Source organism: Onychostruthus taczanowskii, unplaced genomic scaffold (assembly GCF_017590055.1).
Source record: "Onychostruthus taczanowskii isolate IOZ18803 unplaced genomic scaffold, ASM1759005v1 scaffold148, whole genome shotgun sequence".
Lineage (NCBI taxonomy): Eukaryota > Metazoa > Chordata > Aves > Passeriformes > Passeridae > Onychostruthus > Onychostruthus taczanowskii.
In genome coordinates this window covers 326,061-338,442 of record NW_024498663.1, presented here as the reverse complement: position 1 = coordinate 338,442, position 12,382 = coordinate 326,061, and the positions used below count along the sequence as shown (strand labels likewise).

Here is a 12,382-nt window from a genome sequence, read left to right as displayed (position 1 = left end):
GGAGGAAGAGCAGAGGTTACATACTGCTGCCCCGCTGAGGGGCCATGGCCACGTCCAGGTTGGGCGCTGCTATCTGCTCTCTCCAGCAACAGGCACTGGGCCAGTGGCCTCTCAAGTGCCCCAGGGCCACCTCCTTTCAGATCAGTCTGGGCAGCTTTGTACCAGGAATGCTGACAGAGGCAACCACAGCTCTCAGTGCTCAGCAGCTGCAGGAGGAATAAGCACAGAGCACAAGGCTGAGGGTGTGCTGCAACAACAGAGGGGGTGGCATGCACCCTTAAGAGGTCTCTTACCCAAAATGCATTCATTTGTGGTAAGTGTTAGAAAAAAAAAATAAATTGGAGCTCTAATTGTTACTATTATACTACCTAGGCTGCCATACTATTTGAAACTGTGGGTTAAATTAAAGAGTGGTTCTAAGATAGATTTCGCATTCTCCTACATACATGCATGTCATGTTCATGTGATTATCATTCTAACTCCTCCATCAGGAAAACTGATCTGCCACATTTCATTTTGTGCGTATTTGTGGTACTGAGCACAAACACAGTGATGTTTTGTAAATCCCAAACTATTCCTGAGATACATTTTTTGTTTAATTTTTGTTTGAAACCACTTGAGATCTCAGCTCTTGCAATTTATACTAGCCTATGGAGGCTAGGGGCGTTTTAAGAGAATAGTCTAGCACAATCTCTTTCAGATCTCCACATTTCCTTTAGAGTTTGGAGTTCTTTATTAAAAAAAAAAAAATCCTGCTTTATTTCTGTGTGATGATCAGTCTTCTTCATATTACTCACATTTGGACAACTTCTCCATATAAGGTGATAAGTTGGTATTAAATACATATAATGCGTCCCTATAATTCATTGTCAGAAAATATAATTGCACAGTCTCTTACATTTCATTGATCTCCATGAACTTCATATCTGGAGTGAGGCTTCACTTAAACCTTTTCTAAGCTCTGAATTGAACATTTTAACTCCATTATTATTCCTGGCGCTATATGATGTTTGGTCATTTATCTGGACTAAAGATGGTTTTTTGTTCAGAGACCTACTTTGCTGTAATCCACATAGGAGAATATGCATGTTCTCTTTAGACTCAAGGTACTTTGAAATTCAGGTTAGAAAGGGAACAGTAGGTCAGAATTGGCATAGTCTTAAAGGAGAACCTTTTAATCTAACTAAAAGCTTGTAGCTCACTTCATGTATAATTGAAAACAGTATAGGTTCTCCTAAATATTTGAAGATACTAATGGATTTAAGTGAAACTGAATGAAAGGGAAGTCAGCACAAAGTTTCAGATCTCCATCTAATTTTGTTACTTGCCATGCTAGTTCGCAACAGGTTCAAGACTGTGGCTTATGTTTTTCCTTTCACTGACAAGGTGTTGCATATCCTTCAGTGTGCAGAAAAACTTTGCAATCCTCTGCAGGGGACACTTCTTCACATCAAGGCCTGAAATTTATTTATCTAATAGATCTTCAGCTATATCACTGTAACAAAGTCTAATATATGACAGTATGGTGATGCTAATTCTGGTAACTGGCTCCATTTTAGGATGTCACATACCCTAGTCCAGACCACACTGCCACCTGCTCCAACCATGTGCTGTACTGTCCAGCTGCAAGCAATTCTTGGCAGGGAACCAAGTGTCTGCATTGGGCTTGATGCTGTGCTAACATGTAAGTCTTGAGCAGAGTTGCATAAAATATCACAATAATCCTCTCCTATTTATTATTATCATTTTGCACTCCAGGCTGCTCTTGAGAGACGGGACTTATTTGCTCACTGCTGTGCTAACTCACTCTACAGTGAAAGAAACCTGTTCTTTCTGGAGCGAATAAAACTGTGCGGCTTCTGGTCCAAAGCTGATGTGCAGTGAGGTACTCAGGCAAGTCAGAGCTAACACTATGCACACCTGACTGTGAAGCATCTTCTAAGCATCTGCTTTTCTTTATTCTCTCAGTCATGGAGAGAGATAAATCTTACAGATACCCCTTTAATGGTTCAGAATAAAAATATACACATTATAGCTTAATTTTCTCCGAATTTGTGCCAACAGATATAGGACCACATTTGTAAGCCCTAATTGACATCTGTAGGTTAATTTTATTATGCACATAAAAGGTTCTGTGGGCATTAATTTCCACACACACAAATGGTTAGCTTTGAGTGCGTGTAAGCTCCACCTCAGAACTTTTCAGATATGGCAGTGCTCTTCCCAGGCTAGGGCTGGCTTGGACCTGGGTAGCCAGGAGTGCTGGCTAAAATTTGTGTCCATTTCTACCTGAGCATTTAGATATGCTGATGCAGAGGTGGAATTCTGAAAATGATATACATAAGGTTAGCTCCATCCTAGCTTCCCCTCTATTTCATTGCTTGTCACCCCTTTAAATTATTTGTCTCCCCTGAATAATTACTAATAAAAGGACAAAAAGACTTTAAGGACTTTGATTTAAAAAAAAAAAAGAATGGATATGAACACAAAGTTTGACAGATGGAGAGAACACACTTATTAATCAGAAAACCTTCTGTGGCTAAAGCTTAGTAAGAATTTTTCATAACAGTTACGGGAAAAGAGTTTACAAACAATTTAATTTTTTGTATTGATAAGGGTTACAGATTTTATTCTGAATTTTAGACACATTGAACACCTTTTATTCTTTTATGCTTAGATATGCTCTTAATGTGTGGCATATCAGCTTGAATGTTTACATATGATCTGACATGGAAAGAGTCTTACAATTTGTAAAACAGTATACTTATCACTTATGCTTGCTCTAATGATGACAGTGATTCCAAACTCAGTCTGGGGAGCCATAGTCTTGAAATAGCTCACAAGGTATGAACCTCCAGAAGGCATTTAGAGCTCCTAAGCTGTATGCCAAACTTCTAGACAGCAAATCTCTTTTCATATAAGATACATCCTTATGGAGCAGCAGGAGGTAAAGAAAAGCTGAGTTGCACAAGTCTGTCTGGAAAGATATGCAGGCTTAAAATACATAATGATTTACAGAATCAAAAATTGCAGAGCATTTGCAAGCATAAAACATATGAATGTATTATTCTGCTTCCGCAAAAAATGTAAATTTAAGTAAAAAGTGCTATTTAAATGAATGCATTTAATTTTAAGCATAGTGAACAGTCTATTTGTGATCTTACATTTCATCCTTCCGAGCAAGGTATCTTTGCTCGGTGTCTTTAAAAAAGCAGACTAGCAACAAGACTCCCAAGAAACTTATAAATGGAATCAGTGTCTGGAATGTAGTGAAAAGGAGTTTAATAGCAACTGAAAGCAGAATTTTCCTACTGGTGAAACTAAGGCAAGAGGTGCATGAAGCTTTACAATTGTAATATGGTAAATATGCCTTATGCTTTGAGAAAGACTCCTTGTCATTTGTAAACAATCTTTACAAGAAAAGTCTACATTTAAATATACAGTTTCCACGATCTGTCATAATGATATGTTTTCCTTTTGGTGATTACATATGTTTACAATGATAGAGCTAAAGCTTTGGAACTAAAAATTCAGTAATGGAATTTGTGGTACTACAAAAGTCAGACAAGGGAAGACTAAAAGGAGTTTAGTGTCAAGAGTAAGAAAATCAAACCAAGAGTGCTTTGTGCTCTCCTGAATAAAAGTTTATATCAGTCCTTTCATGTAGTGTATCCCCATGCAGCACCTTAGTGCTGAAATCAGATATTACAAGAAAAAAGTCACACGTGCTGAAAATGCAGATAAAATATCTGTAGTGATCTTGAAGGTAAATTAAGATGTAGAACTGGAGTATAACATGGTGACATCATTTGTTTTTTGCTTTAAAAAGAAAGAAAAGAATCCAAAATAATTTGGCAGGTTGTTACAGAATGTGACTGATGGAAATAATCCTGATGAATTTCACCATTGCATAAAGCTGTGGCAATAATATTAGGTTCAGGCTTTTGAGTCCTAGTGAGTAAAAGAAATGGAGAGGTCAAAAATTGAAAGCTGCTCTTTCACAACAGAAATAGACAGCTCAATACTTGTAGCTGGATCTTAATTAAAATTGACAGATTGACAAAAATTTTCTAAGTGGAGCTACAGTTCTTTAAAAACCCAGTTGTGCAAAAAATGAGTGTTATACATATATTAAAAAGATGTAAACAATGAAAGAGCTAGTTCAAGCTGACAGGAGAAAAAGGAATGTATTCAAGCTACAGAAAGTGTATTTCACATTCAATGTCAAGAAGAGTATTCTAAACTAAATGCAAAAAAGGAGAAAAAAGATTTCTAAAACTTGACTATTAAATTCCAATATTATTAATCACTACTGGCCTTATGACCACTCACAATGTCATCTAGTTAAGGACCGCACTAGAAAAGTATTAGGACTATATAATATCCATCTTTTCCTTTGAAAATGATCTCCATAAAAACAAAAGCAGAACTGCAAATACTATGCATACTGCTGGTTATTTCCAGTCACAAAATACCAGTCTGTAAATAAGGCACGCCAAAGGCATGCAACTGTCCTGCTCTAGGGGGAAAAATACTGAAGTCATCATCTTTCTCAAGGACTTAAAAAGTTGGAGAAATTCTTGACCTTTTAATAAGCATGCAATACCTCTGGATGTCACTTATACATTCATCATTTATACATTCGTAACACCAGAAAAGGAAGATCCTTTAATTTGAATAGGCCTAAAGTGTCTGCTCTTTTTCAGATTATGTATTTGGTTTGGGGAATTCTGGTTGCTGGAAAGCTCTTCTGTCTTGCCCAGACAGGCTCTGCCCTGACTTCCTGCATTACTTTTGCCTGCCTGTCCTTGCTGACCAGAAGTCACAGTGTTTCATGGAGAAATGTGCATTCCCTCACTTCCTTCAACGAGCAAGCTGGTTACCTCTAGGCACACATAGAAACAGTCAGCCACGTCTACTTGTTTAGCTACAGATGTCACCCTTGGCTGTAAACTGGGGGAGAGGCAGACTGGACTGGCACATTTCATAAATAGCAAGTACTAAAAAGTGTCTCATAAAGTCAAATAGTTTCCTGTTTATAACTAGGAATTGTTAACGCAAGTTGCATGTACTGAGCATTTAAACTTACCTAGTTTTGCTATTCTGGAGCATAAACCAGGAGAAATGTCAGTCAAAAGTTCTTCACCAGTGCCTACTGGTGACTATGCTTTGTGACTTGTTTTTTGTTGTGTTTTTTTTTTATTTTTTATTTTTTCTTTAATAAAGTCAGAGACCTTGTTTTTATGCATGAAAATAAAGTACTATAGATACCCTTCTGTTGTAACTCCAGTCTACAGCTGGCTTTTTACAGGAGATTTTGGAAATATTGCTAGAAGTGTTTTGCTAAGCTTGATTGCATAGCAGGAACCATGGGGATTGCCCAAACATAACATATACAGAACACTGTGCTGCCATCACACAACCGTGTGTACTGTAAGTCTGTGTGTCAGTCATTCACTCCAGAAACACAAAGAAAGGAGTGGAGAAAGTAGCAACCTAACACTTTCAAAACCCAAATAGCATTATTAGGAGACTTCTGGGTGAAAGTGCTTTTGATCTGGACAAACGTACCTGGCATTGTTATGAGACTCTGAAATAAGTAAACAGGACTTTGCCTGTGCTTTTTGCATGCCAGTAGCTTTATGAATAGTCAGTTTAAAAGATCATTGCTATGGGCATTGCATAAATAATTTTATATACATAAATACATATGTATTTATATATTATCTATGTGTGTGTGTGTGTAGGTACCAATGCATGTTAAATAAGAGCCCTAACCATATTTAAAAAACCCATAGCTTACTCTGAGACTTATTTTCTAGGATAAACTATATTTTTAATTAATCACTTCAGAAATCAAAGCTGTTCATGACCTTTTAAAATGACTATAAAGATACAGCACACTGTTACATTAATAATATTTTTTCCCCCTCCACTGCAAGCAAAGTTTAGACAGTTAGCTTTCATACTTAGAAATAATTATTAAGCTTTGATTTAATTTCTTAAAAGTTCATAATTAGGTCTTTTGATTGTGAACATTTTTTTGGTTGTTAGGTCAAAGTAATCAAGTAATTATGTGCAGAAATTAACACTTTTATCATATTAGATTATGTATTGTAGTAGTAAAGCTAGTTTGAAGTGCATGAAAAAAAAAGTGAAATTACAGGAAGAACAATCTAATATAGCAATACTAGGTGCATTCACTGTGCATCTTGGAAGGGGCGGGGAAAAAGAAGAGTTTTCACTCATTTTGGCCTAAAATGTGTTCAGGTTTCCAGGATTCTGACATCAGAACCCAGATAACGCTGGCTAGAACCATAGGGCTTTACAATAAAAGCTAAAATATTGACCATATGATGGCAAAAAGTCTTTATTTTGCGGTTAACTTATTCTCTTCTAGCTACTCTCTGATGAAGTTGGTGGTGCTGTGGAGGATGATCTCCTTCTTCTTGACAAAGATCGTGATCGTTCAGCACTGTAGGCAACATGCTTATCGTAATTTTGTATCTGAGCCTCGAGGAATTCCCTCTGTTGCTGGCTGATTGTCTGGCTAATCAGTCCAGGAAGAGCTTGAATGCTACCAATTAAAGTTTCCAGTTTAGTTTCCAGAGTAACAATTCTCTTCTCAAAATCTTCACTTCTTTCATTTAAGTCAGAAATCATGTCATACATGATGTTTTGAGTCTGAAAGTAGAAGGATGTAAGTAAAGCTTTAGAGAGACCTCACAAATATTCTAACAAGTAGCACAACTCTACAAGGGTTTGTGAAACAGGATATAAGTATTATAACAACACCTAATTTTGTGAAATAATTTTCCCAGCAGATTAAATTACAGTAGACTAAACTTTCTACTAGATTTCTTGAGCAGAAACATAATGGCTTTTAGTAGCACTTTAGACGAAATTGAAATCAATTAAAGACCAGACCCAGACCCTTTTTTGGAAATTCAGATGCTTGGGCGTGTACCAGGCTAAGCCTTTTGAACAGTCAGTGTCAGCCACCAGGGGTCGGAAGGCTCCACTGATGTGTTTCATCCTTAACTGTTGTTGATTCTGGTTTTAAATACCTTCATTCTTCTAAGCAGAGCACAAATGTTGTTCATTGTCGTGCTACTTAAATTTGGCAGATTTTCTTGAATTGGCAGTAAGAGGAGTTGAGTGGATTGTTTTGTAAAGTAGTGCAAAGAGTAAAAACTCAGTTGTATGCTTTTCTACTTTTCCACTCTCCAATCTGTCTGGCCTCTACAAAACACTGCTGGAATGCAACAAATACATAGAGTGTACTTTAAAATGACACAATGGTCAGTAAAAATGTGTAATCTGAAATGTGTTGTTTCATAGAGACTTAATTAAAACGTAAAGGGTGACTGTCTGGCTCTTATAGATTGATGCTTCAGATTATTTAAACTGGAGTCAAAACTGGGTGCAATTCAGTATAAAAATCAGTTGAAATTTATGAACGATCCAAAGGAAAGAAAAAATAATTGAATGGCTGCCTGAAGTGTAAACCACTTCAGTATCAGGTGGGTTATAACCTATTGCTCTGCCTCCTGCTCCAGGATGCTAGCATAACCCTTGAAAGTGAAGTAGTCTAAACAAAATAGTATATTAAAAGTCCTTATTAGTTGCCAGAAGCATTAGACTGAATTGCATTTTCACCTAAAGTTGTCACGTGGTTCTGTAAAGCAAGAGGGGAACGAACATTGAAGAGTTTAATCTTTGCTTTGATGCACTTGAAATTGAGGAGGATTCTGAGGTAAATGAAGAGGTGTACAAGAAACCCTTAAGAAGAGCCCATCTATGCTTCTAATGTAGCCTCAAATTAAGCTCACAGTAACTGTTAAATATTAAGTTCTAATGAGAAATCCAACATGGTAACAGCTCAGACCTCTAGCTTTCTAGTTATTACATATTTATTAAAAATTCTAGCAACAATAAACAAGCAGCTCACAACTGGATAGCCTCTTTTACCTCAACTGAAATGGTTTGAAAAGGATTTTAAAAGTCTTATGATATATTGGCAAAGTAGGCAGCTATAATTCATTATAAAAACTTAAATAAATGCAGATCTAAATTTACTTCTCCAAAGTTACTGCTGCATAAGACAGCAGGAACAGGAATCCAGAACTTCTAACTCCAGTCTAGAAGCTATTTACTATGGTCTGTCATGGCACAGTCACTAGCACCATATGGCAAATTCTTCTTACTACACAGCACTACACCACTACGGCCCACTCACAGTTCAACATTTACCATGACCTCTGCAGTCAGCTCAGGAGCTCTCAGGATCAGCCTCTCAATTGTGAAGTCTTTTTCAAATGTACAAAAAATAAATAAATATGGCACATTCAAACTTTCGTCAGGATACTTTTTCAAAATGTAGGTGCTACCACAAAACACACAGATATTTTCATTTGCTACATATAACACCTGTTAACAACATTTGCACATATAATGTATAACATTTTCACTTAAAAACTGTTCATTTTGAAAGTATAAGTGTTGAAACAACAGTAACTGCCTACTAACCTTTGCCAGGTCCACCAAAGTGTTGGCTTGATCATTCAGTTTCCTTTGTTCCATTTTTACACTTCTTAATCTAAAAAGTGGAATTTTAAGTCAGATTTTTTTAGATTTTTTTTTTTTTTTTTTTGTATGAGGTCATACTAGGATCTCTAGAGAGCATGCACAAAACTTACGAGAGCAAATAACTGCATGGACAATGCCTTGACTACTTTGTGTAGAGTCAGAATCTTTCATGTGCCTGCTACAATGAGAAGCATGCTTCTTCAACACGGCAAAAAAGGAAAGAGCAAGGAAATGTGATGTCCTTGAGAATACCATTTGCCATGGTCAAAGTTGAATTCAATAAAGAAGATAACAATTTATCCAGACTACATGAAAGAAAGCCAAAACATTCCTCACAGCCTCAGTATCGTGACAAGTAGATATAGGAAGAAACATAGAACAACAGTTTTTTGTCATTATTGTTGTAGTAATCAAGAATCTTCCCATGCCTACGTGACTAGATACAGGTATTAACCCTGTTCTGTCGGAAATGGATTGGGTTAGCAGGTGTTGGAACCTGATGAACATACAGTGATAAGTGAGTTTCTCCTTACTTTAAACAGAACTTCCATCAGACCAGCAGCTAAATAACCAACATGCTTGCCAATACATTTGTTTTTTTTGGATAATTTGTGAATCTAAATATGATTAAATTTTAAATTTACATCATTTTTTTTCAAAGCACTATTTAAACTATATCATTGATAAATTATGAAAGAAGCAGCAAGGGTGACTTTTTTACTTTGATGCATACCTATCTGCATTATCGTTGGTCATGCACATTTTTTGCAAGATACATGACCCTTCTTATAAATTCTCTGGTACGAATCCCATGTTTTAGACTACCAGAAGAGTTGTTTGTAGATTTGATTTTCACAAATAGGCAATTTCTCCCATAAGCACGATTCATTTGTTCAACATCTTATAATAGATCCATACTTGGACTTTCAATGACTTTTCTGGCTGTTCTAGAGCAGGAAATAGAGTTTTGCAAAACCAAGGTATCAATTTATAAACAATGTGTGTTCAGTCTACCAGTGTGCCAAGGGCCAACCCAAATAACGATTTGGTTAGCTGTCAAATGGAAGTAAGTTTGGCAGCATTTTGTGACATGTGGGTTGCTAATGCATTCTCTGCCCATTTCTCAGTGATGGTCTTAGAAAGGTAGTTTAAAGAAAACCCTCTTGAAGGTATTCCAAAACCAGAAAGTTTCTTTCATCTCTTTAGTTGACAAGCATTTCCTTTCATATCTAGGCTAAGTGGTATGAGAAAGTAAGTTGTGAAATACCATTTAAAAATATCTTCAAAATATAAACGGAAATAACTCTGTTAAAGTAGAAATGAACTGATCACATAAAACTGGCATTCCAGGAGCTTGTTACTGGAATGCCATATGCTCTTCTTCCCCTGGAAGCTTCTTTCAGAGCACAACATAAATGCAGACGGTAGCAGTGGTGTTTTCAGAGGCTAAAAGGTGGAGTTTTTCTAAAGCAAAAAATATGAAGGAGTCTCCAAGGTACAGAATTATATCATCACAATGTCAGAACAGAATAATTATTCAAAGGAAATTATTTCACTGGAGAATGAAAACCCCAGTGTTTTGGTGACCATTCTTTCAAATAATGTGCAGAATTTGTGTTTTCTGCTTTTCTTAAGATTCACTGACTCATCTGTTTGACAATCAGTATTTTAATTTCAAAATTCCAGGAAGTTCATTATTATTGTAGTACCAGTTGACATCAACATGATAATTCTTCATGGTAACCAAAGGAACACCTACCACAGGCTGTAAGAATGTATAGATATGGCAAGTCTTTAGCTGCAGCAGCCAGATTTAAAGAAAACCAAGAGACTTAGTATAATTCATTAAAATAAAATTTCGATTTTATGAACTTCACTTATCACAGAAAAAGATCATGATTCTGGATCGCATTTCCATGGCAGCAATCAGACCACTGAAATTCACAAATAAAAACTCTATTTTTTGCATGCAGACAGTGGTAAATTCTGCAAGTTTAGAAAGGAACAGCTTATACAACTTACTTCCGAGCTCTATTTTCATTTTGTTGAAAAAAAGACAAAACAAAAGAAAACAATGTGTAAAATATACTAAAACAACCAAATGAGCACAGTGGGCTCGATTCAGTAGGTGGAAAGGCCTAGGGAATTGCTACTTTTGATCAGTAGCTGCCTGAGGAGGAGTCTAACTCACACTCAGGATGAAGGAATCTGCAATATCATCAAGCCTTCCAATTAACTATCATTTGTAGATTTTCTTATTCATACAATACATGACATGCCTTTTTTATGATTTCACCTTCATCTTATCTAATGTGCATGAGAAGCAGAACACCCAGAACAGCTGAACACATTTCAGAGCTGTGACCATGACTGCTATCATGATCTGGTCTGGTTTCCATTATTAAATTAGCCCTGAAATTCCACTCTTTTTATTTTTGTCTCCAGTGAAATGGTTGGAAGGTGGAAGGGGACTGAACAAAACGTAAGAATCCGAAAAGATGGAAAACTGTAAGTCACTTGAGAAAAAGTGCAAAGATGCAAAAAATTTGCATCCATCTAGAGCATGCATTTCCATCCAGCTACAGGAAAAAAGCAAACTGCTAGTGCAATATTTTCACTCATGGTACATTCTTCAGCATATTGAAAATTCATCTTTTTTTTTTTTTCCTGAATACAAAAGTTTTGGGGCTGTAGTGCAAAGTGCTAAAAGATAGAGAGAAATTATTGAGATAGCTGCGTAATCTAGCTGTCACACCTAGGAAAAATTTACTGATGCCACCCTCTTCCCTCCACCTGATGAATTAATTTTTAAGAGAGGTGCAGTATACACACTTTATATCCTGAAAAGTTCCCTGAGCTTGAGTGATAAAAAAAGCTGGAGATCGAGCCTGCTGTGCTTTTTAGATTCTTTTCTGAACATATGTGCTCATACACACACAGACACACAAACACACACACACAATAAATAGTAAGTTAAAATGTTAGGGAACAGCCTTTACAATGAAAGGTTCAAGTCCAGCAAGGATGCACATGACATGCTATCCTCTCCCCAGAACCCCTGCCACTCCCCTCCACCTCCCAATCCTTTAAGCTAAGCAGGATGGCCAAACAGCTATATAAAAATGTACTTTTCATAGTCACATAAAAATGCCTCAACTTCTGTTGTCTTTTTATTCCTCAAAGTATCTCCACAATGACACAGTAACATTTAAACCTGCAAGTTTGCTAAATGTAATACAGTAATCAAGAATTACAGAGTAATTCATAGCTTAAGCTTAGCTACCTAGTACTTTGAAACATTGCTATGAAAGAGAGAATGATTTTTGGTCTAAATTTACTAATAGGAAATTAGCAAACTGGGCCTTTCCTTCCTGTCTTTCCTGTAGGATGCTACATAGATGTTCTTTTCATCATGGACACTTCCCTCACATCTCTTCACTGGTTGTCTCAGGCACAGACCTACACTCAAAATTATGAAACCATCAGTTTGAAATCAAATGTATCTATTTTTTCCATGTAACTCATGGGAACTATCTTCACAGGCTGTACAAATGACTGCCTCAGGGTGAATCGGGATAACAAATCGAACAAACAGACCCTGATCATTCCTCAAAAGAATTCTGGTTCTTGAGGGCAAAACTCTGAGTTTTTTTCCCCTCTCATGTAGTTCAGTAATAGTAACCACTGTGCAATTCTGCTCATTTGGATGTGCTTTCTGACAAATATATACAGTCAATGTTAGACAAATCCTTGTAGTTTGGCAATACCATGGCACAGCTTAACCCTACTACCA

At 36.6% G+C, this 12,382-nt stretch overlaps 1 protein-coding gene across 3 annotated transcripts in view; it reads right to left on the bottom strand.

The window, feature by feature from the left end:
• Nucleotides 1-2,583: 2,583 nt before the first annotated feature.
• The window catches only part of KCNN2 (potassium calcium-activated channel subfamily N member 2), a 69,753-nt gene continuing 59,954 nt past the window's right edge, over nucleotides 2,584-12,382 (bottom strand). For all 3 annotated transcript variants that reach the window (XM_041398432.1, XM_041398433.1, XM_041398434.1), the window contains 2 exons: nucleotides 8,530-8,599; nucleotides 2,584-6,684 (listed from right to left, as the gene is read on the bottom strand). In XM_041398432.1, coding sequence (XP_041254366.1) covers nucleotides 6,397-6,684; nucleotides 8,530-8,599 — 358 coding nt within the window. In that variant the 3' untranslated portion in view covers nucleotides 2,584-6,396. The remainder of the gene's footprint in view (nucleotides 6,685-8,529; nucleotides 8,600-12,382) is intronic.